Source organism: Dothidotthia symphoricarpi (genome assembly GCF_010015815.1).
Source record: "Dothidotthia symphoricarpi CBS 119687 unplaced genomic scaffold P153scaffold_11, whole genome shotgun sequence".
In the NCBI taxonomy this organism is placed as follows: domain Eukaryota; kingdom Fungi; phylum Ascomycota; class Dothideomycetes; order Pleosporales; family Dothidotthiaceae; genus Dothidotthia; species Dothidotthia symphoricarpi.
The window spans coordinates 970,208-994,758 of NW_022985018.1; the positions used below are offsets into that span (position 1 = coordinate 970,208).

The 24,551-nt window shown below is 53.4% G+C and overlaps 16 protein-coding genes across 16 annotated transcripts; 9 read left to right on the forward strand and 7 right to left on the reverse strand.

Annotated features, from left to right (window-relative positions):
• Positions 1–164: 164 nt before the first annotated feature.
• Positions 165–1,480, reverse strand: P153DRAFT_367338 (uncharacterized protein). Its single transcript, XM_033668249.1, has one exon. The coding sequence runs from the start codon at positions 1,458–1,460 to the stop codon at positions 588–590; it is 873 nt and encodes a 290-aa protein (XP_033523443.1). The 5' UTR covers positions 1,461–1,480; the 3' UTR covers positions 165–587.
• A 367-nt stretch (positions 1,481–1,847) lies between these two features.
• P153DRAFT_403977 (uncharacterized protein) lies at positions 1,848–2,594 on the forward strand (the record flags this gene model as incomplete). Its single annotated transcript, XM_033671990.1, has 1 exon — positions 1,848–2,594. The coding sequence occupies one exon, from the start codon at positions 1,848–1,850 to the stop codon at positions 2,592–2,594; it is 747 nt and encodes a 248-aa protein (XP_033523444.1).
• A 268-nt stretch (positions 2,595–2,862) lies between these two features.
• On the forward strand, positions 2,863–3,778 carry P153DRAFT_397249 (uncharacterized protein; the record flags this gene model as incomplete). The annotated part of the gene is made up of 1 exon (XM_033671543.1): positions 2,863–3,778. One exon carries the CDS (start codon positions 2,863–2,865, stop codon positions 3,484–3,486), a length of 624 nt encoding a protein of 207 aa, XP_033523445.1. The 3' UTR covers positions 3,487–3,778.
• On the forward strand, positions 3,319–4,083 carry P153DRAFT_397250 (uncharacterized protein; the record flags this gene model as incomplete). Its single annotated transcript, XM_033671544.1, has 1 exon — positions 3,319–4,083. Exon 1 carries the CDS (start codon positions 3,550–3,552, stop codon positions 4,081–4,083), a length of 534 nt encoding a protein of 177 aa, XP_033523446.1. The 5' UTR covers positions 3,319–3,549.
• On the reverse strand, positions 4,045–6,624 carry P153DRAFT_317623 (DNA directed RNA polymeras-like protein III subunit Rpc82). Its single transcript, XM_033665027.1, has 3 exons — positions 6,515–6,624; positions 6,400–6,456; positions 4,045–6,302 (listed from the first exon to the last, which is right to left on the reverse strand). Exons 1-3 carry the CDS (start codon positions 6,539–6,541, stop codon positions 4,380–4,382), a joined length of 2,007 nt encoding a protein of 668 aa, XP_033523447.1. The 5' UTR covers positions 6,542–6,624; the 3' UTR covers positions 4,045–4,379.
• Positions 6,625–6,814: 190 nt separating this feature from the next.
• Positions 6,815–8,361, forward strand: P153DRAFT_423451 (cytochrome b-c1 complex subunit 2; the record flags this gene model as incomplete). Its single annotated transcript, XM_033672428.1, has 3 exons — positions 6,815–7,247; positions 7,304–8,151; positions 8,212–8,361. The coding sequence occupies 3 exons, from the start codon at positions 6,815–6,817 to the stop codon at positions 8,305–8,307; spliced, it is 1,377 nt and encodes a 458-aa protein (XP_033523448.1). The 3' UTR covers positions 8,308–8,361.
• Positions 8,362–8,573: 212 nt separating this feature from the next.
• On the forward strand, positions 8,574–9,142 carry P153DRAFT_30965 (uncharacterized protein). The gene is made up of 3 exons (XM_033664748.1): positions 8,574–8,753; positions 8,810–8,841; positions 8,933–9,142. The coding sequence occupies exons 1-3, from the start codon at positions 8,664–8,666 to the stop codon at positions 9,039–9,041; spliced, it is 231 nt and encodes a 76-aa protein (XP_033523449.1). The 5' UTR covers positions 8,574–8,663; the 3' UTR covers positions 9,042–9,142.
• P153DRAFT_367340 (amino-acid N-acetyltransferas-like protein subunit Mak10) lies at positions 9,054–11,929 on the reverse strand. The gene is made up of 5 exons (XM_033668250.1): positions 11,840–11,929; positions 11,637–11,786; positions 11,434–11,501; positions 10,914–11,380; positions 9,054–10,858 (listed from the first exon to the last, which is right to left on the reverse strand). The coding sequence occupies exons 1-5, from the start codon at positions 11,904–11,906 to the stop codon at positions 9,244–9,246; spliced, it is 2,367 nt and encodes a 788-aa protein (XP_033523450.1). The 5' UTR covers positions 11,907–11,929; the 3' UTR covers positions 9,054–9,243.
• A 283-nt stretch (positions 11,930–12,212) lies between these two features.
• On the reverse strand, positions 12,213–12,549 carry P153DRAFT_386252 (uncharacterized protein; the record flags this gene model as incomplete). The annotated part of the gene is made up of 3 exons (XM_033670512.1): positions 12,213–12,290; positions 12,347–12,461; positions 12,518–12,549. The coding sequence occupies 3 exons, from the start codon at positions 12,547–12,549 to the stop codon at positions 12,213–12,215; spliced, it is 225 nt and encodes a 74-aa protein (XP_033523451.1).
• Positions 12,550–12,805: 256 nt separating this feature from the next.
• Positions 12,806–13,908, reverse strand: P153DRAFT_341528 (N-terminal nucleophile aminohydrolase). The gene is made up of 2 exons (XM_033665925.1): positions 13,523–13,908; positions 12,806–13,468 (listed from the first exon to the last, which is right to left on the reverse strand). Exons 1-2 carry the CDS (start codon positions 13,670–13,672, stop codon positions 12,851–12,853), a joined length of 768 nt encoding a protein of 255 aa, XP_033523452.1. The 5' UTR covers positions 13,673–13,908; the 3' UTR covers positions 12,806–12,850.
• Positions 13,909–14,002: 94 nt separating this feature from the next.
• On the forward strand, positions 14,003–14,999 carry P153DRAFT_367343 (vacuolar protein sorting 55). The gene is made up of 3 exons (XM_033668251.1): positions 14,003–14,094; positions 14,169–14,382; positions 14,449–14,999. The coding sequence occupies exons 1-3, from the start codon at positions 14,059–14,061 to the stop codon at positions 14,580–14,582; spliced, it is 384 nt and encodes a 127-aa protein (XP_033523453.1). The 5' UTR covers positions 14,003–14,058; the 3' UTR covers positions 14,583–14,999.
• P153DRAFT_367344 (UPF0220-domain-containing protein) lies at positions 14,845–15,789 on the reverse strand. Its single transcript, XM_033668252.1, has 3 exons — positions 15,620–15,789; positions 15,207–15,571; positions 14,845–15,153 (listed from the first exon to the last, which is right to left on the reverse strand). Exons 1-3 carry the CDS (start codon positions 15,710–15,712, stop codon positions 15,090–15,092), a joined length of 522 nt encoding a protein of 173 aa, XP_033523454.1. The 5' UTR covers positions 15,713–15,789; the 3' UTR covers positions 14,845–15,089.
• A 159-nt stretch (positions 15,790–15,948) lies between these two features.
• Positions 15,949–17,071, forward strand: P153DRAFT_341534 (uncharacterized protein; the record flags this gene model as incomplete). The annotated part of the gene is made up of 2 exons (XM_033665926.1): positions 15,949–16,413; positions 16,465–17,071. The coding sequence occupies 2 exons, from the start codon at positions 15,949–15,951 to the stop codon at positions 16,597–16,599; spliced, it is 600 nt and encodes a 199-aa protein (XP_033523455.1). The 3' UTR covers positions 16,600–17,071.
• Positions 16,301–18,216, reverse strand: P153DRAFT_367345 (AB-hydrolase YheT). Its single transcript, XM_033668253.1, has 3 exons — positions 17,027–18,216; positions 16,465–16,973; positions 16,301–16,413 (listed from the first exon to the last, which is right to left on the reverse strand). Exons 1-2 carry the CDS (start codon positions 18,053–18,055, stop codon positions 16,695–16,697), a joined length of 1,308 nt encoding a protein of 435 aa, XP_033523456.1. The 5' UTR covers positions 18,056–18,216; the 3' UTR covers positions 16,301–16,413; positions 16,465–16,694.
• Positions 18,217–18,401: 185 nt separating this feature from the next.
• P153DRAFT_317645 (uncharacterized protein) lies at positions 18,402–21,530 on the forward strand. The gene is made up of 3 exons (XM_033665028.1): positions 18,402–19,543; positions 19,590–20,355; positions 20,404–21,530. Exons 1-3 carry the CDS (start codon positions 18,467–18,469, stop codon positions 21,303–21,305), a joined length of 2,745 nt encoding a protein of 914 aa, XP_033523457.1. The 5' UTR covers positions 18,402–18,466; the 3' UTR covers positions 21,306–21,530.
• Positions 21,531–22,685: 1,155 nt separating this feature from the next.
• P153DRAFT_431871 (acyl-CoA dehydrogenase NM domain-like protein) lies at positions 22,686–24,541 on the forward strand. The gene is made up of 2 exons (XM_033672932.1): positions 22,686–23,565; positions 23,612–24,541. Exons 1-2 carry the CDS (start codon positions 22,838–22,840, stop codon positions 24,216–24,218), a joined length of 1,335 nt encoding a protein of 444 aa, XP_033523458.1. The 5' UTR covers positions 22,686–22,837; the 3' UTR covers positions 24,219–24,541.
• Positions 24,542–24,551: the final 10 nt, after the last annotated feature.

A 24,551-nucleotide genomic window follows, 5' to 3' on the forward strand; every position in this document is an offset into this window, starting at 1 on the left:
ACTACATTATTCTTCATCATGCGTCGCGTTGTTCTATCTCGTTAGGCATACTGTGTCGCGTCGTGTCGTCGGAAGTTGCATGCTGGAGTGGGGCCGTTCGGCCGGCCTACCGAGCGTAGTACCGGTAGCGGTGCTTTGCTTATTTCAACTCCAACCACGTTCACCATCCCCACCTTGATCGTTTCTACGCCGATTCATTGAGTTCGTAGACCAACGCTTTGAAGGCGACGAGTGACTACGAGCAGCCACAACACACAAACTCTCACGCATCAGGGCCACTCACGGCTATTGGTCACCCAGCAGACAACGATCCAGGAGCGTCCGTGCCATCCTGCCGCGATCCACCCACACCTGTACGACACCATCTGCAGTCATCACTGTACACCCCAAGTTTTGCAGCCCAGTGTCCTGATAGATGTTTTATTTGCTTCTAGTCTGCTGATGTGACATACAACATTGGCAACGAAGGCATCAGAGTCATGTGATCTATGTGTCTCCCAATGGGCTCGATGATTGAAGTATTCTTGCATGAACAACCTCAAGTGCAGGACATGTGCATCCTGCACAAGTTATCTCCAAGCGACCCACTAGGGAGTTAGATCCCCACCTGGCATCTTTGGAAGTGGTGTAAGGTCTGGACTGCGAAGTCTTTCAAATTCGGGAATGATCTCTCGCCCTCGCAATGGACTGCCAGTTGGGTGCGTCAATGAGTTAATCCCCTTGTGGTATGTATGTCGAAAGCCACCGAAATAGAGTTGTGGGGTTCCTGCAGGAGTTTTTGGAGGGAATGGTCGATTTGTAGGAAAAGAAAAATAATCCATCGTCTCGTCGGGTTTCTCTGTGGCAAGGGAACACAGTAGTGTTACCGGTGATGGGTCGTCTTCCTTTCTCCAGTACCCCGGGGTTGGAAACAGTTTTGGTTTCTTTGCTGGTGTCTTTGAGGCTGAAACAGGCTCTATGGGTAGTGAAAAGTAGTCTTCCACGTACTCTTCAGGCTGTTCTAGGGCAACAGAACAAAGTGGTATAAAACCGTGAGCTACATAAGGAACTGGATTGGGAGACAGGCGAGGTTCTTCGTCCAGCAATCTTTCATCGTCTAAGAAAGTCTCTCTGGATAAGGAGTCGCTCGCGGGGAGTGAGAAGTAGTCGTTTGCATCATCCCTAGGCTCTTCGAGGGCAACGGAACAGAGTGGAATAAACCCATGCGCTTCATAGAGGGAAAAGCTTGAGAACAGTGAGCTTTGGGTCTCGATTGGCGCGAAGCAATCGGTTTGCAAAGACTGCTCTGTACTGTCTTGAACAATGGGTGTTATACGTGGCGATCCGAGCGGTATGAGGCCACTCGGAGTGGACGGTGTTGCGAGTAGAACACGTGGGGGGCTCGCGGTGTACTCCCGGCGGAGAGAGGGTTTAGGTATGGTAATGTGCATGCAAGACGGTCGGGATTGCTGGTCCGACATGTTCAAGTCCTATTCTGGCGAGAAGAAGGTACGATGCCAGGATCTTGAACTGGTGAGAAGATAACACACAAGATGTCTGAGAGAGCGTTTCGTGAACTTACACCAGCATGGGAATATGACGTCTTTAAGCACTTCTTTTGCGGTCACGAACAACATCCTAGCGTGAAGTTTTCGCGGCGATTGCTATCCCGTTTGTCACGTTGTCCACGTTCACAGGTTTTGTTCAAGATCGAACTTTGCAAACGTCGAGTTCATTCACTGGTTTGAAAATTTGAAACACGGTCGATTACTGCCGGCCAATGAGTTCACGAGGAATATGTATTACTTGTCTCATAAACGTGGCGCAAAACTTTTCGTTTGCGCTGGTACTCAACTGGTAGTCTAACCATGGTTGGACATTTACAACCTCTACCTGATGCCCCACCGGAAATCGATCCAGACGTGCTACTTCGTATATCTGCATTATTCGATCGGCCTCTGAGTGTCGAGACAGATATCAGTTCACATTCAGCATGTGCGCATGATACTCATGCAAGGGCGGACACACCCACAGATACCACGGCCCAACCCTCGTCTGCTGACAAGATGTTATCGTCAAGTATCGATGTCATGACTGAGCCCAAGCTCGAAAACCCGTCATCACTAGAGCCTGATCTTGAGATAGAAGAGGGAATATACTATGCACAAGATCGAGTGCAGATACAGCCGGAGTTCCACAAGACACAAGTCATTGCGCGCTACATCTACCCATCCGAGCGCCGTCCTACACAAACAAATCAGAGGATACCTCTACCTAAACAAGCTTCTTTCCTCACACGTGCCTTCCACTGGATAAGCAGCTCCTTCCCGTTTGTACGGCTCACCCGCAAACCCATCATCTTGCATCTCAACGAAGCTATAAGAAATCTGGGACGTGGAAGTCCTCATACCCAGAAAGAAAAGGTGGTAGGGGTATTCCTATTTCCGCAGGCCTTCACTGGAAGCACTGACTTAAACACTGTTCCCATGGAGCTTGCTGCTAAGCCCAGGAGGATTCGGGAGATCATAAGAGATGAAGGATCAGTCGTTTTGGTCGAGGACATCTACGATGACGCGATTCAGCAAGCACTCCGGAATCTGAGGGACAACGCGTAGATGAGTGAGAGTAAGAACGATCGTCTTTCGCTCCTGTCCGACATAAATGTTTGGCTGGAGTAGGTTCGCAACTGCCTCGTTACAACACCACACATCCTGGAGAATACCGCTGCACTTGTTCGACTGCTGTTGCAATACAATACACTAACAACAGCATTTCCGCTCGCGTTTACAATCTTTATCTCAGACTTCCTTAAAATTTATCTCAGGCCATAGACCTTCTCTCATAAGTCTCTCGTTTCGATATTTCTCACCACACATCGTCAGTATGTCTACACTGACACCACTCGCTCCTTACGACACCCGCAGCGCTCGGGCAGCGGCACTCGCAGCTCATGTTTCTGGTCCTTTATCAGCAGCAAAACTCGCAGCACAGGGAACGAGAGTGCTCACCTGGCGCGCCACTGGCATAACCATACCTGACACTCGCGTTGATATCGTCCTTTCCAACAAACCTAACAAGATCCTCTTCCGAGACGTGCCCTACGGAATGCTCATCGATTTCTGCGGTACAAACATTGTCAATCATTATAGAGCACACCCGTCATCCGGTTCTCGCAGACTGATACTGCCCGCCTCCAGGTGCGAAGGGCTAGGACTAGACGTCGTTCTCTCATGGATGATCATGGCATACGAACAAGCTACCCACGACATCATACCTGTGGAGCCATATCTCGCCAACCTACTTACATTCTGCTGCATTGAACGCGCGCTCAACGTTTTGGGCCTGTACAACGAAAGAGGTCGAGTTTGCAGGAGACTCGAGTACGAGATATCAAGACGAATACTGCCTGTCCACGATCTTGTCGAGGTGTGGAACACGCTTCCGCAAGGTAGCTACTGGGTTGGCAAGATACTCGACCATATTCGACGTCGTCTAGTTACGAAATAGGAATCGAAGCATTGCCCTTGTGGGAGGGAACATCAAGATCAACGCCATTACTGCCTCTACGTAATGCTGGCCCACAACGCTGCCTTTTCCGCCTGGGTTGAGTGCGGTAACTTCAGATACGGCCCACATCTTCTCACACGCTTTGGACGCGGATGCGAGAGTCCAAGACGTATGGCCAGGATGGGGAAGTGGATCATGGATATTGAAGATATGTCGCCTTTGCCTCTTGGTAGGTTCCCGACAGGACCCAGCTTCGGAGGGTATGGCAAACGGTTCAAACGTCCGATACGCATTCTTCGCAAAGATATCCAAGGACGGTACGAGCTTGAATATGACGATGACGAAGAGCGTTATGTGGAAGTGTACAACGATGGTTGGGGGATGATCAGCGCCTTGACCAATACCAATCTCGTAACTACAGAGGCCAGTCGAGTGTGGTTGGAGGCTCGAGGGTATCTTGGAGTTGCTGGAGACCAGCAGCGTCGAATTGACTCGGGCATCGTCATGGAAGGGGACTGCGTTAGGGACTCGGTGGGAGAGGGAAGTAAAGAGGGGTTGATTGTAATGCCGTGGTGCTCGGATAAATTCTCATGCTGATGTATGTACGGTACACATCTCTAGTTGAGAGGACATGGTTCTGTGTTCGGCCAGCTCACGTTTGTATAGTAGTTAAAGTCGAACAATGTGCATCACATACGAACAAAGTCTAAGCCTCACGTCATCTACATTACATGTACACCCCTAGAAATGCTACAGAATGGCAGCTGAAACTCCGGCCCATATGCTTAGGGTATCATTCATACCAGATGGCGTTGAATCTTCTCCATAGAACGCAATAGTAAAAACTCCGCAAAACTTTTCCTTGTATCAGATAGGCCAGAGGCAGACAATGATTACGCCGATATGAGAGGACCGTGGAAGTCGCGCAGAGTAGCCACTAAATCATCCTCTCTGCACAGCTGTAAAAGCAACTTTTCCTGTACTTCTTTCCACTTCTTCAGCGCGTCGAGTTCGCCTTTGCTTAGCCATTTTTCTTCGTTGCCAACGACATCGGAGCGCTCCGCTTTGCTGAGTAGAGGCAGCGCTTTCTCACGTTCAAAGGCGATGCGCTGCAGGATGCGCACCATGCCCTTGTATGTGTCGTGGAGCAGCTTCTCGCGAGCGCGTTGCCGATCGTACCAGATGAGATGTAACGAGTGTTTTGCTTCTCGCCTCTCTACTTTGGGAATTTCCTGTGTCTGGACGAAGCCTTGGACGGTGAGATCGTTGACGACACCGCGAATGTCGTTGGCGGACATCATCATGGCGTTGCAGGTGGCGCGTTCGTCTAGTTTGCCCTTTTTCCTCAAGGCGCGAATCAACTTGACACCTAAGGCGCCCTTCCTGGCGGATATTGTGTTCTCGACCTCGTTCTGGATCATCTGTTTTGCGATTTCCTCGAATTCAATGTGCCATTGCGAGTACCCAGCGCGGGAGTGCCAGGTCACGAAATGCAAGGGGTCTTCAGCAAGCATCTGGATATGCTTGTCTACGATGCGCGTTTTCTCATCTGTGCTGAGGTTCGCTGGATCGGTAGGCTGGCTGAGCATGTTCTTGCGAACGTGACCTTTTCTCGTGATTGAAACGATTGCGTTGGGATCGAGCCCCTCGCAGATGTCCAGGTCGCGGCTGAGCTTCTTCATGACATCTCGAGCAGTGACGAGGAAGCGGGGGTCAATGCCCATATCTTCACCGAGGTCTCCATTAAGCGGCGGAGGCTCTGGCCACTCCTCGTAGCATCGCGGGATGTTGTATTCCAGCATGCGGAGCATGGTCTGGTATATCTGGGCGGTGACGTAGCCAAGCCGTTGTTCAACTAGCTGCACGAGGTGCTCGGTGCGCATGGCCACAGCGATCTTCTCTGGATTGACGCGAATGACGAGGTTGTCCTCGGGCGAAGAGGCGCCAGATGCTGACCAAGCGTTTGTTCCATTCATCTTGACGCGCTTGTTTGCGCCGTTGTGGTCGGAGTCGCTGGTTGGGCCCCTGCGCGTGAACTTGGGCACGATAAGCCAGTCGTCGCGCATTTTTCGTTTCCGGGCCTGGGTCCCTCTATGAACCTTGTCCTTGTCCTTGTTGCCCGTGGCTACGACGCCTGCATTGTCCTGCTCGATGGCCTCCTGCTGAAGCATGTCGTGCATGTCTCCTGGAGACAGGTACTGGGTCTCGGTGACGGTGCGCACCCAACCGCACTTGATCAGCCGCTCGATGGTGTTGTAGAGGTCGTCGACCGAGGTGATCTCGCCGTCAGCGTGCTCGTCAGATGCGTGCTCGTCATGTCCTGCGCCTACGCCATTCGTGACGCCGTTTGCCTTGGGCTGCTTGTGGACACCGTTGGTGAGGCTTGGCTCCGGGGGCCCGCCGTTCGTCCCGTTCGCGTGGGTGCCGTTCGCCCTCTTCCTCTTGGTGCCGGCGCCGTTTGCAAGGCCGTCGTCTGAGTCATCGTCGGTGTCGGTGTGGGGCGGGAAGTAGGCGTCCTTGAGATCTGCGACGCGCGTGTGGCCGAGGGCCAGCAGGTTGGACATGACGTTGGCGGCCTTTCTGCCGAAGCGGTCCTCGACCAGCTTGGTGACCTTGCCCAGGCGCACGAGGGCGTACGAGTTCAGCCAGTCGATCTCGTAGTAGGTGGGCGGGGCATCGTTGCCCGAGTGGAAGACGAGGTGCTGCTGCAGCAGGATGACGAGGCCCGACTTGATCTGGCGGCCGTTGAGGTACGAGGCGCGGGCGATTGCCGCGAGCGTCTGGCGGCCGTGGCGCGCGAGCACCGAGTAGACGCGCTGGGGCTGTCAGCAGTGGTTCACGTCGCAAGGCAGACGCAGCGGGCGCCGCGGGGTGCGAGGGGACGGCGCATGGCCAGACGGGAGCTACACGTACCGCTGCGAGTTCGCCGTGAACATCCTCGACCAGGAAGGTGCAGAGCTCGGCGAGGATCTGGAGGAGCAGTTGGTCACGGGATTGCGCAGAGCAGGACGGGGGGCAGCGGGCCTACCGGAGTCTCGCGCTGGTTGTACGACATGGTAGCGCCCCGATATTTGCCAGATATCCAGGGGACGTCGCGGCTACCGGAGAGACATCTGGCGTGCAATGGGCAGCAGCGAGGGCTGGCGGCGAGCTCGAAGAAATGGCAGTAGCGGGGAATTTAGCGGGCGGTGGGCGGAGCGAATCACAGCGGGCGCAATGGGCGTTAGTGGCACGGCCGGCGACCAAACCTTCTGCCATCACCTCGACCTCACCCTGCACCCCCATCCATTGCCCTCCCCCAGCACCCCGCACGGCGCCGCCCTTCACCATGTACACCCGCACGACCGCCTGCCGGGGCTACGCGCAGCGAGTCGCCCGCCACCAGGCCGCCCACTCGCAGCGTCGGGGGCTTGCCGCGCCCGCCTCGGGCTCGTTCCAGTACCAGTCGGGCGAGGCCAAGGGCGTCAAGTTTGCGAGCAGAGACTTTGCCGGGCCCACGACGACGCTGGCCCTGGTGGCCAAGGCGGGCACGCGCTTCCAGCCGCTGCCCGGCCTGACCGAGGGCCTTGCCAACTTTGCCTTCCGGGGCACCGAACGCCGCTCCACGCTGCGCATCGTCCGCGAGTCGGAGCTGCTCGGCGCCAGCCTCAACGCCTACCACTCGCGCGAGAACCTGATCCTCGAGGCAAAGTTCCTGCGCGACGACCTGCCCTACTTTGTCGAGCTGCTCGGCGAGGTGGCCAGCTCCACAAAGTACCAGCGTAGGCCCACGCCCCGTCCATGCCCCCGCCCACGACGCCCTACTGACCCGCCCCAGCCCACGTCTACAACGAGGAGGTCCTGCCGCTGATCCACTTCGCCCACAAGCGCTTCCTCGCCAGCGTCACCGACATGGCCGTCGCCTCGGCCCACAGCCTCGCCTTCCACCGCGGCCTCGGCATCCCCACCGCCTCGGCCTCGCAGACGCCCTACACGAAGTACCTCGACGCCCAGACCATCGAATACTACTCCAAGATCGCCTACGCCAAGCCAAACTTCGCCGTCGTCGCCAACGGTGCCGACCACGGCGAGTTCTCCAAGTGGGTCGGCGAGTTCTTCGACAACGTCCCTGCCGCGCCCGTCGACGAGTCGAGTGTTGGCAGCCAGCAATCCAAGTACGTTGGTGGTGAGGAGCGCATTGCCCACGACGGCGGCAACGCCATGGTCATTGGTTTCCCCGGCTCCAGCTCCTTCACCGGCAAGTTCTACCAGCCCGAGATTGCTGTCCTTGGATCCCTGCTCGGCGGCGAGTCTGCCATCAAGTGGTCCGCCGGCTTCACCATCCTCGGCCAGGCTGCGTCCCCAGGCACAAAGGTCAAGACCACCAGCGCCATCTACTCCGACGCAGGGCTCCTCTACACCACTATTGTTGGTTCCGCTCAGGGCGTCGCCTCCACCGCAAAGGCTGCCGTCGAGGCCATCAAGAAGATTGCCTCGGGCGAGATTTCGAGCGAGCAAATCGCAAAGGCAAAGGCCGCCGCCAAGTACAAGGAGCTCGAGCACGGCCAGGACGTTCGCGCAGGCCTGGAGCTTACTGGAAACGGACTGGTGCACAACACAAAAGCGTACCAGATTGACGACGTTGCCAAGGCTATCGATGGCGTCACAGAAGAGACCGTCAAGAAGGTATGTTTACCTTCGCAACTCGCTACCCTTTTCGACATGTATACTAATGAAATATTCCAGGCTGCCAAGCAATTACTCGAGAGCAACGCCACAGTATCTTCTGTCGGTGACCTCTTTGTGCTGCCGTACGCTGAGGAGATTGGTCTCAAGGTGTAGATATAGTGACAATGAGGAGCGAACTAGTGGAAAATCTCGTCGTTTGGCTCAGAGCTTGTGTAACATTATCTTGTGATGGTCCCAATAGTTCCAGATAGAAGTGTTTTATATGAGCATTTTCGTTTGTTGTCTCGTTTGATTCTGCCTTTACCCTATATGGGTGAGCTGCAGCATGTATGGGACGAATATGAGTTCCGATTTCTTCCGAACCATCCATCTCACACGCTTGCACGAACGCCTGTTTGCACGTGTCTACGTGATGAGTGCACAGACCACAATGCGTCAACGTCACTCCAAATAAGACGGGCTTCTTCTTCCAAACGCCAACAACGCGATCGCACAAGTCGACAATCACCATGGCGCCAACCCTCTATCCCCGCGGTACTGTCAAGAAGATTGTCAAAGCTCATGCAAACCGCACACTTGGCAAGAATGTCGATATCCTTGTATGTTTGTTTGTTTGCTTGGATAGACGAAGGAGAAATATACTAACATGGGATAGATTTTCCTCAACTACGCGTTATTCATGCAAGAGTGCGTAACACCGCCTCCTTATCGTGACTTGTATTTGTCGAAATAAAGATGTGATGGACGTGGTTGTGGGGAAAAGTACTAACATGCACAGACTCATCAATGAAGCGTCCATCAAGAGCAAACAAAACGGAGAAAGAGGCTTGTCGGCGCGAAGTGTGAAGAAAGTCAGCGAGGGTTGTTTGAGAAGGTGCAAGGGCTAGGTCGGCCGGATGTGTCGAGTATCTGCAAGATTGGCGTTTTTGGAGTCTGGGTCGGGTACATATGAATACGATACCCTAGGTTAGGTTGAGAAAGGAGAAGAGTATTGCATTAAGAGGCTTAATCAAAGGCAAGTTTATCGAGAAGGAATATGTCAACTTCTTAGCGCTATACGATACCAACTCGCATATCCCCCTGTCACGGCTACTTGTTCGAAACCTTCGCCACTACCCACCCTTCAGCATACCGCTTCCCAGTACCCGCCTCGGGAACCTCGACCTTGATACCCATATCCTCCCCAGCAGCAATGTCCTTTTTCAGCACAGCATTCTTAACCCCTGCAACCGCAACACCAAGCGCGATACAACTCGCCAACGCGCTCTGCACCTCCTTGACCCACGCCTTTTCCACCCCCTCTGCTTTGGCAGCCTTGGCACCGAGCTTCTTCATCTCTGCAAAGGCTCCTTTCGCCGCTTTCAAACTTGTGTCGATTTCGCTCCAAACATCAGACTTTGCGTCTTGCAAATCACTGTAGAACGTGCTTGCTGGTGAGGAGAAGGCGCCGTATGGTTGTGTGTGGGTTTGAAAGTCGTCAAACGCTGGGACTTCTGGGGGCTGGAGCATGTGGAAGGGCTTCATGCGTAGTTCGTACCGCAGTTCCTCGGTGGAAAAGGGCCGCTTGGGGGTGGGGAGTAGGCCCAGATACAGCAAGACCATGTAAAAGCGTGCCAAGGCGAGACTGAGAGATGCGATGCCTCCTGCTTCCACAAAGAGGCTGTCTAGATAGGGCGTAGCATCTTCAACATCCTGTGTCTCGCGCAGTCTCCGGGCCTGGAGAAGCTGTTCGCTGCGGGTTAGGTAGTGTATTTCCACGCGTTTGAGAAGCTCCTTGCGCCGAGTAGCGATCAGACTCAGAAATAGGTACATTCCTGCAAACTCGTCGGGAAGATAGATCTCTTGCTCGAAGCCTAGGAGGAGGATCTTTTCAATCATCCATAGCTTCTTGTGATAGGCCCATGTTGACAAAGAAAACTCAAGTATCTGATCGGAAATACCCAGCTCTTCTGCTGTTCGCGTGATATCGGTGTCGACAAGGCTGGCATCCGCTTGGAGGAGATCCCATCCAGCGACGACGTGTGACAGCATGCGCCGCAGTCGACATCGGTTCTGGCCCAGCGCAACCCAGAGGTCGAGATACGGTTGTCCAGAACGGTCGACAAATTCGTCCATGAGCATGGCTAATTGAAGGCGAGGGGGTTTTGGAAGGAGTGGGTTGCGAGGCGGAGAGAGTGACCAGTTTATGGGGTCCAGACAAGGCGAAGAAGGGAAGACGAGAGAGCTTACGTCTGCTAGTGGGAGTGATGTTGATGTCTGAAGGATTTCCGGGTGGAAGAGTAATGTTGCGAGGTATGATCTTGAGTATGATAGTGGTGCAGGTAAGCGGGAGGCGAAAGTCCAGAGGAAAGATTGGTACTCCAGAGGATCTGGTCCGAGGGTGATGAATCGCGTTGCTTCTTCGCAATCGATGGACATTTGCTGAAGTTTTTCTAGCGCATCCTCAAATCCGAGTTCCACAATGGGCCTTGGAGGCACAGTTGCTGCAAGCTTCCGTTGTATCTTTGGGCTGAAAGCGCTCGGTACTACTTTTCCTAGTTCGTGTGTGGCTTTGAACATATCAATGCCTTTCAATACCGGAGGCCAGGAATACGACATGTGTTCGAGTGAGCAATCCAAGTCCATGGCCCGGAGAAGGTCTTTTCTGAACTCTAGTCGACTGATAATGGCTGATCGAAAAGTGTCCTCAATCTGGAGATCCTTGCTGCACCGAGTAAGCATACACCTCAGCCATGGCTTCTCCAGGGTGACAGGCTTACTCTTCCATAACTTCCATGGCGGCATCCAACTCTCTCAAAAACACATCCATTGGTATACTGACAAACAGTACACGGTTATACGTATTCGTGCAAAAGTCTTCCTCTTCAAAGTAGTCTCTACTGGTGATCTTAGCTATGACGAAATCACAGCCTTTGATGAGCGCTAGACAGTACGCTCGCAGCACCTCGAGCAATGTTCCTGGCTTATTTTCATCAGATATGTCGCCCCGATAGAACTGCGCTTGTTCAAGTGTCTTGGGTTCCGGCCAAAGAAGCTTGTCCATGTACACCGAAGTGAACAGCGTTTGAGACAGAGGATAGCCAGTGTGCCATGCCATCTCGTGGCAGAGCAGTTGGTCCATGATGCCGATTAGTTCTTCGGGTAAGAGTGGCTTCAGGGTATCATAATCATCGTCGAGAGTCTCGCCAGGTTGAAGGTAGCCGCTGTCCATCTTGGCATCCATGATCTGTGAATTCAATTTAGCAATGCGAGTCGCAGATGGGAAGGGGTAATAAACACCTCGATAGCCCCAATGGACTCGAATAGCGTAAAGTATTCATCTTTAATAAGCTGGCCAACTTGGAGGGCTAGATGGTTGTTAACCTTCAAAGCTCCTTTTCCAAGATCAAACGTGCAGTCCATCACGTCAAGCACGCGAGATCATCGATGCCAATATGACCCCACCATCCTCTTCAAACCTAAGAATCACAAAGCAAACTTACCAGTACAAGCTCTGGTGAACTTTGCTGTGATATCGTGAATCTTTGGCTCTAGGCCAGGAACAGGTTTCCGAAGTGCTTGTCTCAATGGCAAATTAGTTGTTGCCTTGGAGGCTTGAGCAGTGCTCACGGAATTTTCGACGTGTGAAGGTGCTGATAGTCATGAGCTTCAAGAAAAGAAATAGTAAATACTGGCGGATGTTTACCTGCTCCATCGTAAGTCGAGATTGCGTCGGGATCCTGGTCCGAGGCGGTGCTGTGGCGGTGGGACATGTTTGGTGGTGGAGTAGTTCCGATGCGGGAAAGATTGTGACGGCCGAGTCGCAGCGGGTATGCAAGGCGAACTTGATGAGGTGAGACAGTGCATTCACTTCTCGATGGATTTACATCAACATCACAAACACAGAAAGTGCGGGGAGCAATGGGAACGCTGAGCTCAAATTTTGTCGTGCATTGCCTTTTGGTCAATCCCTCCACACATGCATGTCGTGTATGATAGCACAGAATATACAATCCATCCACCCTCAGTTATGATCCCTACCCGCGGCATGCGCCCGGTTGTCTTGTTTGCCCAACTGCCTACGATGACTGGGTAGCCTCAACCTGAGCCTGGATAGCCGCAGCGTTCAACTCCTTGCTCTCGCCCTGCTTGCCATTCTGCCCACCCATTAGCCTCCTGCCCTCAATCCTGACTGCAGCATGCCTGCACTCACCTCCCACTTGGCGAACCGGAGCTCGCTCACGCCGCGTCGCTCGGCGATGATGCGCTTGTCCTCCTTGAGCGAGCGACGCACGACGCGCGATGCGATGGCGATGTAGCGGTTGTAGCTGTCCATACCTGTCAATTGCGGCCCTCCGAGGCAGAGGGGAGAGAAACGGCGTACGAGATACCGGCGGTTTTCCACGCGAAAGCCATTGTGATGATCGGGTGCGAGTTCGTGCGTGTGTGGGTGGGTTTACGGGTTGCGGATGGGGTGTGAGGTGCAAAGACTCCGATGTTGAACATGCCGGGGACTAAGCACGTGACCATGCAACAGCAGCAGCTCAAACCAAGCCGGTCACAAAATCAAGCAAAGGGAAAACTCTAGCGAAACATGTCTTGTTGTCATGGTATATTCGTTACATTTTCATGGCCGGCAGCCTCATCATGTCTAGTGTACCATCTCATGTGAAGCACTGGGGCGCCAGTGGGAGAGCGTGTTGTCTGCATGACAGTCTCATGAGTCCGTCTCCATGGCATCATCACCCTCGTCGTTGCCCCCTTCTCGGTTCTCAAACGTAGCATCCAGCCACTCTGCAACATCCTGGCCCTCGAAGTGCACAAAGTTCTCGCCAATGCCACCGATGCCGACGCTCGTGTTGTCGACGGTCAGTTCCTTGTCCTGTGACAGCGACTCCTTCAGCGCCCTCAAGGCATGCTTGATCAGCTCCTCCCTGCTGCAGGCGTCGAACTCGTCAAGGTGCCTCTCGAGATAGGTCCTGGCCATTTGACTCCTGGCACCAATACCGCACGCAATCATCTCCTGTGTCACGCCGCTGGGCTGGAACTCGAACAGGTGAGGGCCCTTTGCGTCGACGCCGGCAATCAGCAGCCCCACTCCGTATGGTCTCCGGCCGTATTGCTGCGTGTTGGTCTGGGCGCGGTCTGCGATGCGGGACGTGATTTCGGAGAGGGGAATGGCGCGGTCGTATGTCAGGCGAGAGGCGAGCGACTGCTGCTTCATGAAGTTGGAGAGCACTCGGGCATCTGAGGCGAGCCCGGCGAGAGCGACGCCGAAGTGCGAGTCTATGGGGATGATCTTCTTCTGGTACGACGAGAGCTCTTCTGCGTTCCTCTGCATCACGTCGTCAGCAAGCGTTGGGTGCTCTCAGGGCAGCGAGCAACCTACCTTGATTGCTGCGAGCACAGCATGTGTCTTGCTCACGATGCCCACGACGACCGAGCCCTGCTTGACAGCCTCTTGCGCGTACTCGACCTGGAATATGCGGCCCTGGGGCGAGAAGGTGACCGAGTCGTTGTCGTAGTTGTTGCGGAACATGATGGCGGCGGCGGCGACGGCGGGTGCTGTTGAGGGCTGGCCGTGTGTCTGTGGATCTCAAAAGCACGCCAGTCACGAGAGCAAGGTAGGCGTGGTGGGTCAGTCGGTCGTGGTGGGTGGAGGGAGGGTGTGAGGGGTCGTGTCGCTGCAATGCGATGTTGATGCTCCTCCAGGCACAGGGTTGACTACGACAGCTTGTGGTGGAGCTCTGGCCCTAGCGCCAACGTGAACCGCCTGCGCCTGCCAACTCTCAGCACGCCCAGACAGCCCGGCAACACGCGCAACACGCACCAACTCGCACTGCGCAAGCCCGCCCTGCATCCCGCCCAAGAGACAGTGACGCCGACGCTCGCCATCCACGCGCCCACGACACGCCACAGCCCACCATGGCCGGCATCAAGACCATCATCGGCCTGTCCTTTGTACGTCTGCCTCGGGCGCAAGCCAGCGCCCTCGCCATCTCACGAGCCCACCAGCTGACGTGTGCGCCCCCTAGATCCTCGCGATAGGCTTCCTCCTGGTCATCCTGTCCGCCGCCCTCTTCAAGAACTACCTCACGCTACTCGTCGTTGCGACCTACGTAGTCGCACCACTGCCGAACTGGCTCTGCGGGCGCGCAGCGAACCAGGATGATTTCATGGAGACGGCAGGCAGCGGCATCGTAGACTTTGGGAGGTTCCTCACGGGCTTCTTCGTTGTCATGGGAATTGGTGAGTTTTCCAAACGCTCAAACCGCAGCGCGCACAAGACAAGGGAGATGCTAACCATCACTCCAGCCCTGCCCACCCTCCTCTGGCACTCTGCGCAGATTGCCGGCGGCGCAGCAGCCATGTCCATCATGGGCGGTCTTCTGATATACGCCACCATCATCAGCTTCACCCTGTTCTTCCAGGAAGACCAAGAATTCTGACAATCCGGCCGGAACCAAGAGTAAAGATGGCCAAAAATCCTCTACAACGAATACCCAAGTAAGCCGGTCTGGACAGACTCGGCGTTGAGTCCAAAGTCTGGGCAAAGGGGCTCCATGTTCGCATCTCGTTTTGTTCTGCAGTCTTTTGAAGCCTTGCTGCTCTTGTATGACTATTCCGGATGTTTGGTCTTTGTAGGATTATACTGGACGTGCGGTCTCTGCATGTTTTGTCCTCGTATGGTAATGCTGGACATGTTGGATATAACAGGGGGATAATTGTATTCAGGCTTTGCAAAGTCAATAAAAGTAATTACCCCAGCTGAAGCTTCTCTCCTTGGAAACCCCTCCCGTGACACTCCATATTCGTACAATGTGCACAACTCATCCTTAACGTGTCATTGCATCCTAGGGTATTCCAATTACACCTCTCTGTACACCCGCAAAGCGCGTAAAGACGCGTCATCCTCGACCAAAGAGACCAAAGAAACAACATGAGCCACGACACTCCTACAGCGCCAAGTTGTACGTGTACTCGTCCTCCATGTTTTGCGCAATCCATAGCACCGCAGAACTGCCACACGTTAGCCTCATGTAACCCAGCTGGAATGCCAGCCGTGTACTCACCTAAGCATCACAAGCGCATTCGCGACAACATTCCCGACACCCATCCAGATGGTCGGCCATACGTATTCGGGCACGATGTACTTCATCACCAACACGACGACACTCCCAGCAAGCCCGCCAGCCAACAGCGCGAAGCCCAGGAACAGCACCAGCCGCGCCTTCCACGCCACGCCGTTACCGCTGTACGAGAAGCTGTCAGCAGAAAGGCGCGACTTGTCAATCGAGTTGATGACTAGCATGCCCAGCGCGGAGCAAATGCCAGGGATCCAGTCTATGAAGGTGATGTGCACGGCGGGCTCAGAAGGATTCATGACGGATTTGGACCACACGGATATGTCGATGAGGGTGTAGAATCCGAGGGAGAACTAGCTGAGAGTTAGTGCAGGCCTGGAAAGGGCGTGTGAGAGGCGTACGAGAGCTCCGGCTATGTAGACGCCTGCCGTTCTGGTGTTGGCGCTGCTCATCCAGGCTGGCTTGGGAAAGCGGAAGAGGCGGTTGGACTCCATGGCTGTCGTGTAGTCGTTTGCGCGCACTGTACAGGTAGGTGGGTGGTTGTGGGACGGTCGTGGAGCTGTTGACGAGCTGTGAGGGCTGGTGTTGGGTTGCGCCGTCGCGCCTGGAACTTGGCTTGACGTCGTCGGCAATACCTGCGAAAAACGCCGATCTTGACCTCGAACTTCCAAAAAAAAAGTTTCCCAAGCTCCAACTCTCCACGAACTTCAGCAATCAACATTCAAACACGATGGCGCCCACAAAACCAACAAAGGGCAAGAGCGCAAAAGGCGGAAAGCCAGGCGGCAAATCGTCCAAACCTTCCGCGCGAGCAAAACCCGCCGGCAGCGCGCCCGAAGGCATCTCCAAGCGCAAGCAGAAATCCATGTCCCTCGCAAAGCCCGGTGGCGCCCAGAAGACAAAGTCCCGTGCTCTCGACGGCAGGAAAAAGAAGCGCGTCTACACGGAGAAGGAGCTGGACATCCCCAAGCTCAACGGCATCGTGCCGGCAGGCATCGCGAAGCCAAAAGGCCAGAAGAAGGGCAAGAAGTTTGTTGATGACCCTGCGAGCATGTTGGCAATCATGAGCGTCGTCAATGCGGAGAAGGAGGGGCACATCGAGAGCAAGATCATGCGGGCACGGCAGCTGGAGGAGATACGAGAGGCGAAGAGGAAGGAGGCCGAGGCTAGGAGCGAGGAGAAGGATGCCAAGTTTGTAAGTTTCTCCTGCACGGGTTCATCGGGACACAGCTAATGCGCAATGTAGGAGGACAGGAAGCAGAGTCTGAAGAAGAAGAGGAAGGGACGGCACTCTGACCCTGCGCGCACCGAAGACATGGAGAACGAGCCGCCAAAGGACAAGGGCAAGTTCAAGCCGAGAAAGAGGGTTTCGTTCGGATGAGATCGCCCAAAGTCTATTCTATACCGAGTTTACCACGTCTAAAAGTCTATGATACCCAGATTTTACATTACATTACACATCGTTCTTACTACCATCTACGCATCCGGCAGGATGAGGCGTCTATTGTTTGGATCGAAGATGGGGTACTTTTTGTCGAGTGGCGCGTCAACCTTTGCCTCCTGTCGCTCGACCTGGGAGGCTTTGTGATCGATCTCATCGTGCATGTTGGAGAGGAAAGAGGCAGCGGCTGTCGCAAACCATCTCCCACCACCAAGCTGGAAGGATCCGAGATGTCCGCCCCAGTTGGTGGTACAGAGGACGGCGTAGGGGTTTTTCTTGAATTCTTCAAAGGGTATTCCTCTCATCGAAGAGATCTGGATTTGCGTTAGCTATGGGTTCGGTAGCTGATAGACGGCTGTAGACGTACTGGGTCATCTTCCGCATTGATGCCTAGAAATGGAATCCTGACACCAAGCAATGCATCCACGCTTTGTGCATCTCGATAATAGGCGCCCTCGGTCGGATACCCCCAAGTGGGCGCCTGGATGACACGGTCAAATTCGTACAGATACCTACTTTTCATCACGTCCTCCAGCTTGATCATGTCATTCTGTAATATTTGTTCTTTATGCCGTTCGAACAAGCCCATCATGTTTTTACCCATGGCTCGATGATACACATTCAGCCCGAGCCAGGTTCGTTGGAGCTCAGTATTGCAGAGCTCCAGATTCCAGGGATTGGAACATGCAACTGCGGCTTTCAACACACACTGACTGCCCTCCTCGCCGCAGTAGTTGGTCAGTATATTGGCGCCCAACGAGAAACCCACAGCATACAAGGGCCTGTTAGGGAACAATGAGCGCAGAGTTTTGATAGTTTGCCGTACATCCCATGTTGAGCGCGAGTTGAACAGTTGTGGCGTGGTAATCTTTGATAGTGCACATCCTCGCCCATTGACAACGCAAGCCGACCATCCTGCTGCTGTGAGGGGCGCCAGTGTCTCACGCAAGTAGACTTCGTGGCTTCCACCGGTCAGACCATGCAGTGCAATGATCATTGGCATCTCGTCATCGCTCGCCAACGCGTTCCACTCATCTTTGTCAAAGTAACTTGTACGCTCCGGCAGTTCTCCATTGTCCTCTTTTTCGTCTGTGTTTTCTCCCTCCTCGGTTGACACGACAAAATCCACAGCAAATTGGCCCGGATATACCGAGTGGTCCGAATCAAGCAGTTTACGCTTGTAGTAAATCGGGGGCCCAGGGTCTTTGACGGCGGTGTACATGGTTTGAAGATGTCCATTGAAGAGCAAGGGGTTGAGGCGGCATGGTGGGATGGAGGATCGGGCCAAGGCGGAGAGGGTCGTCTTGGAGCTCGATCTTGTAACGAGGGGGAGAGAAGAGGTGTGACATGTATAGGTTGTGCGGGCGTGGCCAATAATCCAGGATATATCAAACATGATGCGTTGTGAAGGGATGTATCGCCGGTGTCGAAAGCCACTTGATGTTGAATCTCATTCGATTTGCGTCGATGTCTGCTCCCGGCTCGTTCTTCAGATAGCTGTATGTTGTATAGCCTTTCTTGCCTGGTTTCGTCAGACTCGATTGAGTCGGTCTCTCGTGGTGTCCTTGTAGGAAACTATCAAGAAGCCTAATAAAAATACCTGCCTCGGCCCGATTTACCGCCACGCAAGCTGTGAATGGTGGATGCAGACGCGCGCTTGTCCTATGATGCAGGCAACGCGTGACTTCGTGATTGCGACTACTGCGTGCTACGCGCTCCATTTGGCTTCACTTGACTTCCGCCAGGCCACCATGCGACGAATATTCGGCATTTTCTGGTGAAACTGCTCGCCGCGAAGGAGTCTACCATGGATCCACGGTATAACTGGACGCCGCCGGCCTATGCGAACAGTCAATATGTGCCATATACTCCTCCACAGCAGCAGCAACCGCAACAGCATCTACAACAGCATCAACAGCAGCAGCAGCAGCAGCCACATGGCTATCAACAACACGGTTACCCCGCGCAGTACCCCCCGATTCAGATGGCCATGCCCCAGCAATATCCACAGCTACCGCCCCCTCGTAGTGGCCCTCAGGTCGCCGTCACCCCTCGACAGTTGAGCCAGAACCAGGGCCAGCAGTATCCGCTCATGGCTCTCCCGATGCAGCATCCGCAGTCGCAACCTCGAGCGCATCCCCAAGTTCGCATCCCCGTCAGACCACCGGGTCCCGAGTCGCACATGCAGACGCCTCCACAAAACCCTCGGATACGCTACGAACAGGTCTCTGTTCAGCGCCTCGCCAACGGCCGTGTCGCGCAGATAGATGGCGCCCACGACCGACGTCCCATGTACAGCACGCAACAGGTCCCTGCGCCTCCCGCGACGAAGCCAGTGCAATCCCCATCCCAGTCACATCAGGAAAATGGGCCCCGGCCGCAGCAACGCGTTGTGAGCACGCCTCTCCAAAACCACCGCCAAAACCGCGCACCCTTGCAGCCACAGTATACGCCCCAACAACGTACACCGTCCAATCAACATAGCAGCCCGTCAATACAATCGGCGTCCTCTCAGCCAAGGTCGCATCCCAAAGTCGTCATTTCCTCGAGGCCTCCCTCCCACCAACTCACCTCACCAACCAAACATGCTCGTCCGCCTCAGAAAGCATTACCGGCCGATCTCTCCGTCATGCTGCTGTCAGCAGCCGACGAGTACATTGCTGCCGCGCGCGCTATGGGTTCCGTCGTGGTGCGAGACAGGAAAGAGGTGGATCAACGACAGTATTATAAGCTTATGGCTACAGCCATGGGGTGTATGGAGGCTGTCTTGAAGAAGTTCAACTTGTCACCGCGTGACGAAGCCAGACTACGCTTACGATACGCAAGCCTGCTTATCGAAGAGACGGACAACACCGCCGAGATTGACGACGCTCTATCCAAAGGAGTATGTTCCTTTCTCCCTGTAAAGGTGGCGTGCTGACAACCCCAAGATATCCCTATGCGGGCGCTGCCGACTCCAAGATCTGAAGTATGGCATGTTACATCTCCAAGCTCGCTATCAATCAAAAACCAACCACCGTGCCGCCCTGAAATCCTTAGACATACCAATATCAGAGGCAGAGACCTTCCAGCATATTGCTTGGGTCTATGCCTTCCGCTTTCTCAAAGTTTCTTTGATCCTACAGATACCCGGTCGCATCGAGGCTGTCCCAGCTCTTCAACATTTGCATGCCATCTCGGCACACGCAGGAAAGAATGGAGATCGGGCGATATACGTAGCTTGTAGTGCTTTCGAGGCCATGGTTCATCTACGCTCTGGTGCTCCAGATCGTCTCGAGCACGCACAGAGAGCTATTGCCGCAGCTCGCAGTCTGCAACTTCAAGTCTCGTCCACACAGCTAGGTTCTTTTGGGACACTCATCGATATCATTGATGTTGCTTGTGGTGTTCAACAAGGGATACCCAACGGCAAGAAGTCAATCGCCCTCATCGAAGCCATGGCAACTCACAACGACGAGACACCGAGCAAAGCGAATGGACACTTCACTGTGTTGATCGAGCGGAGCTTCGGTGGAAGCTTGACGATGGACACTGGTGGCGTATTTCACAAAAGTGGAGACGGACGTGATGAATTGGTCTTCACCTGGCTTCCTACGGAGGATCTCAAGACACTGTGCCTCCATATTAGTGCCTTGGATCAAAGTGTTCACGAGAGAGGCCTTGTGTACATTAAGGAAGCCCATGCCCGGTCGAGAGGTATGTTCACCACGTCACATGATTTCACCCCATTGACACTGTTTGCAGAAGCTTCCAAACGCCAGACATCACAGAGTCTCCCCATTTCCCGTGTTTTGGATCGAGTGAGCTGGTGTAGAACGCTCGACTGGCACTCGGTGTTCACTCTTGGCCTCATTGCCTGCTACCGTGAAGACCACCAGACTGCTGAAGAGGCTCGGGCGACGTTGAAAAAGCGTGCCACAAGACCCCCGTTTGCGAACGATGATGCCTATACTCGGACACTATCGTACCTGTCCGCGGTCATTGACCAGAGAAGCGGCCGCTTCGATTCAGCTTCGACCATCTACTCGTCCAACTTATTCACCCTTCCTGAAAAGGGAGCTCTCGCTACTTCCAAATCTGACATCGAAGTTCTTGCAGCAGTGAATCGTCTTCTACTCATACGAAACTCGACGCATCCAGAGCACTACTTGACTGGTGTGCTATTGGCTCAACTACAGCCGCTTTGCGAAACTCTCCTGAACCGGTTCGTGAGGATGGCCATCCAACTCGCCAACGCTATGTCGAGTCCCAACGCGTCCATCAATCGCCAGAAAACGCTAATGCAAAACGCGGTCAACGAAGCCAACGGGGTGTTCCAGAGCACACATAATCGCGAGTTCGTCATCATGGCACTCTGTTACTTTACCAAAAGATTTTTCGCAGATAATGTTGGTGAAAAGGGTCTGCAGGCTGTACGAGCCAGTAGACAAAATGCGAATAAAACCCACAAACCTCTCTGGATTGCCGTCGCAAACGGTCTGTGTATCGGCACGTTTGAGCGTAACGGCATGATGAATGAGGCGCAAGAGTGCCAGCGCACATATGAAATGATTAGAGGGAAACTGCCTCTTGCGTTGCAGAATCAGGATGACATGGATGCAGAAGGAGATGAAGACGCGGAAGGCAGCATTGATGAGTTAGTGTGAGTTAGATTGAACCTGCGAGGCGCATTTCGAGGATCGTCTACATGTTGTTGGCGTTATATGGAACGAAGGTATATCCACTGCTCTTTTACATGTGGGGCTGTAGACCTGGTTAAGGTCAGAGTTGTTCGAATAGAATGATAGCGTGATACTTCGCACTTGCAATGGTATTCGGACAATGTTGAGAGGAGAGGAATCTAGCAAGTAGTGTATGATCATTATTTTCGGAAGGTTAACTCATTGCACACAGTTTTGTGACTGACATCAAGTATCCTATGCTTTATCATGTTGTTGGTACTTATATTTCTCTGATTACCTCACGATGTGAACTGTATCTCTTGGCTCGTGTGCGGCCGCAACAAAATCCAAGTGATCGTAGAGCGGCATGTTTCTGTTAACATCCACTTCGAACGGATTGATGTATACCGATTGCTTGTCATTCATAACGACAGTTCGGTCCTTTGAAAAGTTGTCCATAATTAGATTGTCGTTGCTTTTCACCAGATCATGATACATACGCTCATACCTGCTCAACATTTCTGACCTTGGTCCTGATGGAAGGCAGATGGTACACTACGTTGCTTCCAAAAAAGTCGTAGGTTTCGTTCGTCGAGTCTACTCGATTGATGCGTCATACATCCTCACTAAATTCGAGGTGCCGATTGATTGTGGTCCGAATCAGATGCGAGTAACACGCCGGTGGCAGGAGATCGCGGGCTTGATTGTATTCTTCACACCTTTTGGCTGCTGGCCATTGGCCTTCACGCCTTTCTGGAACCCCCATGGTCTTGTACGGCATCTGAAAACTGGAGCGGATCGCTTGTTCTAGGGCGTGAAGAGCTGAACAAGTAACGTTCAAGATACGGCTTCCATCATTGGGAACTCTTTGCACAATGAATGGGTTCGTTCAATGGTCGAACCCGGTGTCCACTCTCTATCTAATTTCTGACATCGAGGTTTGTGAACTAGGAACTGTCCAGAGGCCTCATCGCGAGTTCCCAATTGAAGCACCACCGACATCGCTCAGGAGTGTCAAACTACTAATACTTCACTGGGTACTATAGTAGGCTGCTGTCGAATATCTTGTCATTACCGGTCGATGTTTGAGAGGATTCAGTCTGCGGACGGTTCCACCTATCCAGAGTTTTTCACTTCGTATATCTTTACTGGTCTGAACAACTATTCCAACCTTCGCAATTATGTTTGGAAGCTTACACGCTTGTCGCTCTCAGCTTTATGCGCGCCTGGTCATCGGCAGCCCGTTGCCATCGACTGCATGCACCCGTAGTCCCAAGTCCCCACAGTTAGCCGAGGTGTAGCGTGGGTCGTTCGTACTTACAGCTTCCCCGCATAACTTGTCCATAGCTCATTGTAACCACGACTGAGGCATAGCGAGTCATCACCATGTGTGAACCGAAGAGCTTTCTCACAACTCAGAAAGTCATCTGCTGGAGTGTTTCTTGATTGGATACTTGCATTGTCGACGTGGTAGTCATTGAACTTGAATCCATTTGTTCACCGTGAGAAGTAAGAAGATGTCGCAAAACATGAACTTCTCCATCCCAGACGATCTTAGGCTGTACCTTGCCGACCTTGACAAATTCATTGACGACAAGATTCTTCCGCTTCAGTACAAGGACGATAACAACCGCTTTTTTGATCACCGCCGGGAGCACGCGCGAACAGACTGGGATAACGGCGGTCTGCCCCGCAAGGAATGGGAGGACCTGCTCTCAGAGTCAAGGAAACTGGCTGACGATGCAGGATTCTATCGATTGTCCCTCCCAAGGAAATATGGCGGTCAAAACAGCGAGGACGGACGAGGCAGTAATCTATGGATGGCCGTTATACGGGAGCACCTCGCCTCGAAGGGGTTGGGTCTCTTCAATGACCTACAGAACGAGCACTCGATGGTCGGGAACTTTCCAGACGTTATCATGCTAATGAACTTTGGCACCGAGCAGCAGAAAAGGGAACTCATTAAGCTGCGGTTAGAGGGCAAGTTTCGGATGACATTTGGGTTGACAGAGCCCGGTCATGGTTCGGATGCAACATACATGGAAACGCGAGGACACCCTGAGAGAAGGAACGGCATTGATGGATGGCTGCTGAACGGCTTCAAACGATGGCAGACAGGCATGCATCACGCTACGCACTGCTCTATTTTTGCGCGGACGGCGGGCAAGGATGGAGAAGTGAAAGGTATCTCGTGCTTCATCGTACCGGTTGATACTCCAGGCCTCAAAGTAGAGTCATATGAATGGTGTGTAAACTCAACTCACTTTGATAGCTTTACTGAGAGCGTACAGGACACTCAACATGCCCACCGATCACGCAACCGTGTCGATCAAAGACGCTTGGGTTCCCGAAACTGCTGCGTTAGGCCCTATTCACAACGGCCTCGGCGTTGCGCAAGCCTTTGTACACGAGAATCGCATCCGACAAGCTGCGTCATCCCTGGGCGCAGCAGTATTCTGCGTCCGGCAATCCGTCGAATACGCCAACGAACGCGCTCCATTTGGCACTCCTCTTTCGCATAATCAAGGTATACAATTTCCTCTTGTCGAACTCGCAACCCAATGTGAGATGCTGCGACAATTGATTCGCAAGACAGCGCTGGAGATGGACTCGATGCCCCATCACGAGATCGAAAGCAAGATCGGCGATAAGGTCTCCATGTGCAACTACTTTGCCAATAGGCTATGTTGTCAGGCTGCAGACCGCGCGATACAAGTTCACGGTGGTAATGGATACTCACGGCACTATCCGTTTGAGCATATATGGCGCCACCATCGACGGTACAGGATCACCGAGGGTAGCGAGGAAATTCAAATGCGAAAGATTGCTGCATATCTATTTGGATTTGGTGGGAGAAAAAGTCTGGTCGACGCTACGAAGCAAGGTTCCAAGTTATAAATGTTGCTAGATATATCGGAAACACAGCACGTCAAAGCACTAACTTTCGCAATGAGTCTTCTGCGGTTCATGATCCTCTCTCTCTCTCTCTCTGTTGAGAAAACTTTCGAGTTTGGATTATTAATCGTTTTCTGATGTATCGTACTGGTTAATTGTTGCATGTTTCGCGTCTATAAGCTCCTTCTCGGCACAAAGATCAGCAGTGGAAACGACGTTCAGGCAAAGGAAATCGTAAGCTTTTGAGCTAATGTTTGTCTGTTGTGAAAAGCGTGAGCACATGGAGATATGAATTTGGGCGTACACTTGGTCGTCCCGATGCATTTTCGTACCTTG

Excerpts from the sequence above, each read along its gene's own strand:
- P153DRAFT_367338 (XM_033668249.1), bottom strand. The coding sequence starts at position 1,460 with ATGTCGGACCAGCAATCCCGACCGTCTTGCATGCACATTACCATACCT.
- P153DRAFT_317623 (XM_033665027.1), bottom strand. The coding sequence starts at position 6,541 with ATGTCGTACAACCAGCGCGAGACTCCG. Across the intron at positions 6,457-6,514 it reads ACAACCAGCGCGAGACTCCG|ATCCTCGCCGAGCTCTGCAC; the intron begins GTAGGCCCGCTG and ends CTGCTCCTCCAG. Across the intron at positions 6,303-6,399 it reads TTCACGGCGAACTCGCAGCG|CGCGTCTACTCGGTGCTCGC; the intron begins GTACGTGTAGCT and ends TGACAGCCCCAG.
- P153DRAFT_30965 (XM_033664748.1), top strand. The coding sequence starts at position 8,664 with ATGGCGCCAACCCTCTATCCCCGCGGTACTGTCAAGAAGATTGTCAAA. Across the intron at positions 8,754-8,809 it reads GCAAGAATGTCGATATCCTT|ATTTTCCTCAACTACGCGTT; the intron begins GTATGTTTGTTT and ends AACATGGGATAG. Across the intron at positions 8,842-8,932 it reads TACGCGTTATTCATGCAAGA|ACTCATCAATGAAGCGTCCA; the intron begins GTGCGTAACACC and ends TAACATGCACAG.
- P153DRAFT_367340 (XM_033668250.1), bottom strand. The coding sequence starts at position 11,906 with ATGTCCCACCGCCACAGCACCGCCTCGGACCAGGATCCCGACGCAATC. Across the intron at positions 11,787-11,839 it reads CTCGACTTACGATGGAGCAG|CACCTTCACACGTCGAAAAT; the intron begins GTAAACATCCGC and ends CATGACTATCAG. Across the intron at positions 10,859-10,913 it reads GCCATGGAAGTTATGGAAGA|CAAGGATCTCCAGATTGAGG; the intron begins GTAAGCCTGTCA and ends TACTCGGTGCAG.
- P153DRAFT_341528 (XM_033665925.1), bottom strand. The coding sequence starts at position 13,672 with ATGTTCCGCAACAACTACGACAACGACTCGGTCACCTTCTCGCCCCAG. Across the intron at positions 13,469-13,522 it reads CTGTGCTCGCAGCAATCAAG|AGGAACGCAGAAGAGCTCTC; the intron begins GTAGGTTGCTCG and ends GACGTGATGCAG.
- P153DRAFT_367343 (XM_033668251.1), top strand. The coding sequence starts at position 14,059 with ATGGCCGGCATCAAGACCATCATCGGCCTGTCCTTT. Across the intron at positions 14,095-14,168 it reads CCATCATCGGCCTGTCCTTT|ATCCTCGCGATAGGCTTCCT; the intron begins GTACGTCTGCCT and ends TGCGCCCCCTAG. Across the intron at positions 14,383-14,448 it reads CTTCGTTGTCATGGGAATTG|CCCTGCCCACCCTCCTCTGG; the intron begins GTGAGTTTTCCA and ends CCATCACTCCAG.
- P153DRAFT_367344 (XM_033668252.1), bottom strand. The coding sequence starts at position 15,712 with ATGGAGTCCAACCGCCTCTTCCGCTTTCCCAAGCCAGCCTGGATGAGC. Across the intron at positions 15,572-15,619 it reads TCTACATAGCCGGAGCTCTC|TTCTCCCTCGGATTCTACAC; the intron begins GTACGCCTCTCA and ends ACTCTCAGCTAG. Across the intron at positions 15,154-15,206 it reads AATGCGCTTGTGATGCTTAG|TTCTGCGGTGCTATGGATTG; the intron begins GTGAGTACACGG and ends AACGTGTGGCAG.
- P153DRAFT_367345 (XM_033668253.1), bottom strand. The coding sequence starts at position 18,055 with ATGTTTGATATATCCTGGATTATTGGCCACGCCCGCACAACCTATACA. Across the intron at positions 16,974-17,026 it reads TCAATGCGGAAGATGACCCA|ATCTCTTCGATGAGAGGAAT; the intron begins GTACGTCTACAG and ends ACGCAAATCCAG.
- P153DRAFT_317645 (XM_033665028.1), top strand. The coding sequence starts at position 18,467 with ATGGATCCACGGTATAACTGGACGCCGCCGGCCTATGCGAACAGTCAA. Across the intron at positions 19,544-19,589 it reads ACGACGCTCTATCCAAAGGA|ATATCCCTATGCGGGCGCTG; the intron begins GTATGTTCCTTT and ends GACAACCCCAAG. Across the intron at positions 20,356-20,403 it reads AGCCCATGCCCGGTCGAGAG|AAGCTTCCAAACGCCAGACA; the intron begins GTATGTTCACCA and ends CACTGTTTGCAG.
- P153DRAFT_431871 (XM_033672932.1), top strand. The coding sequence starts at position 22,838 with ATGTCGCAAAACATGAACTTCTCCATCCCAGACGATCTTAGGCTGTAC. Across the intron at positions 23,566-23,611 it reads AAAGTAGAGTCATATGAATG|GACACTCAACATGCCCACCG; the intron begins GTGTGTAAACTC and ends GAGAGCGTACAG.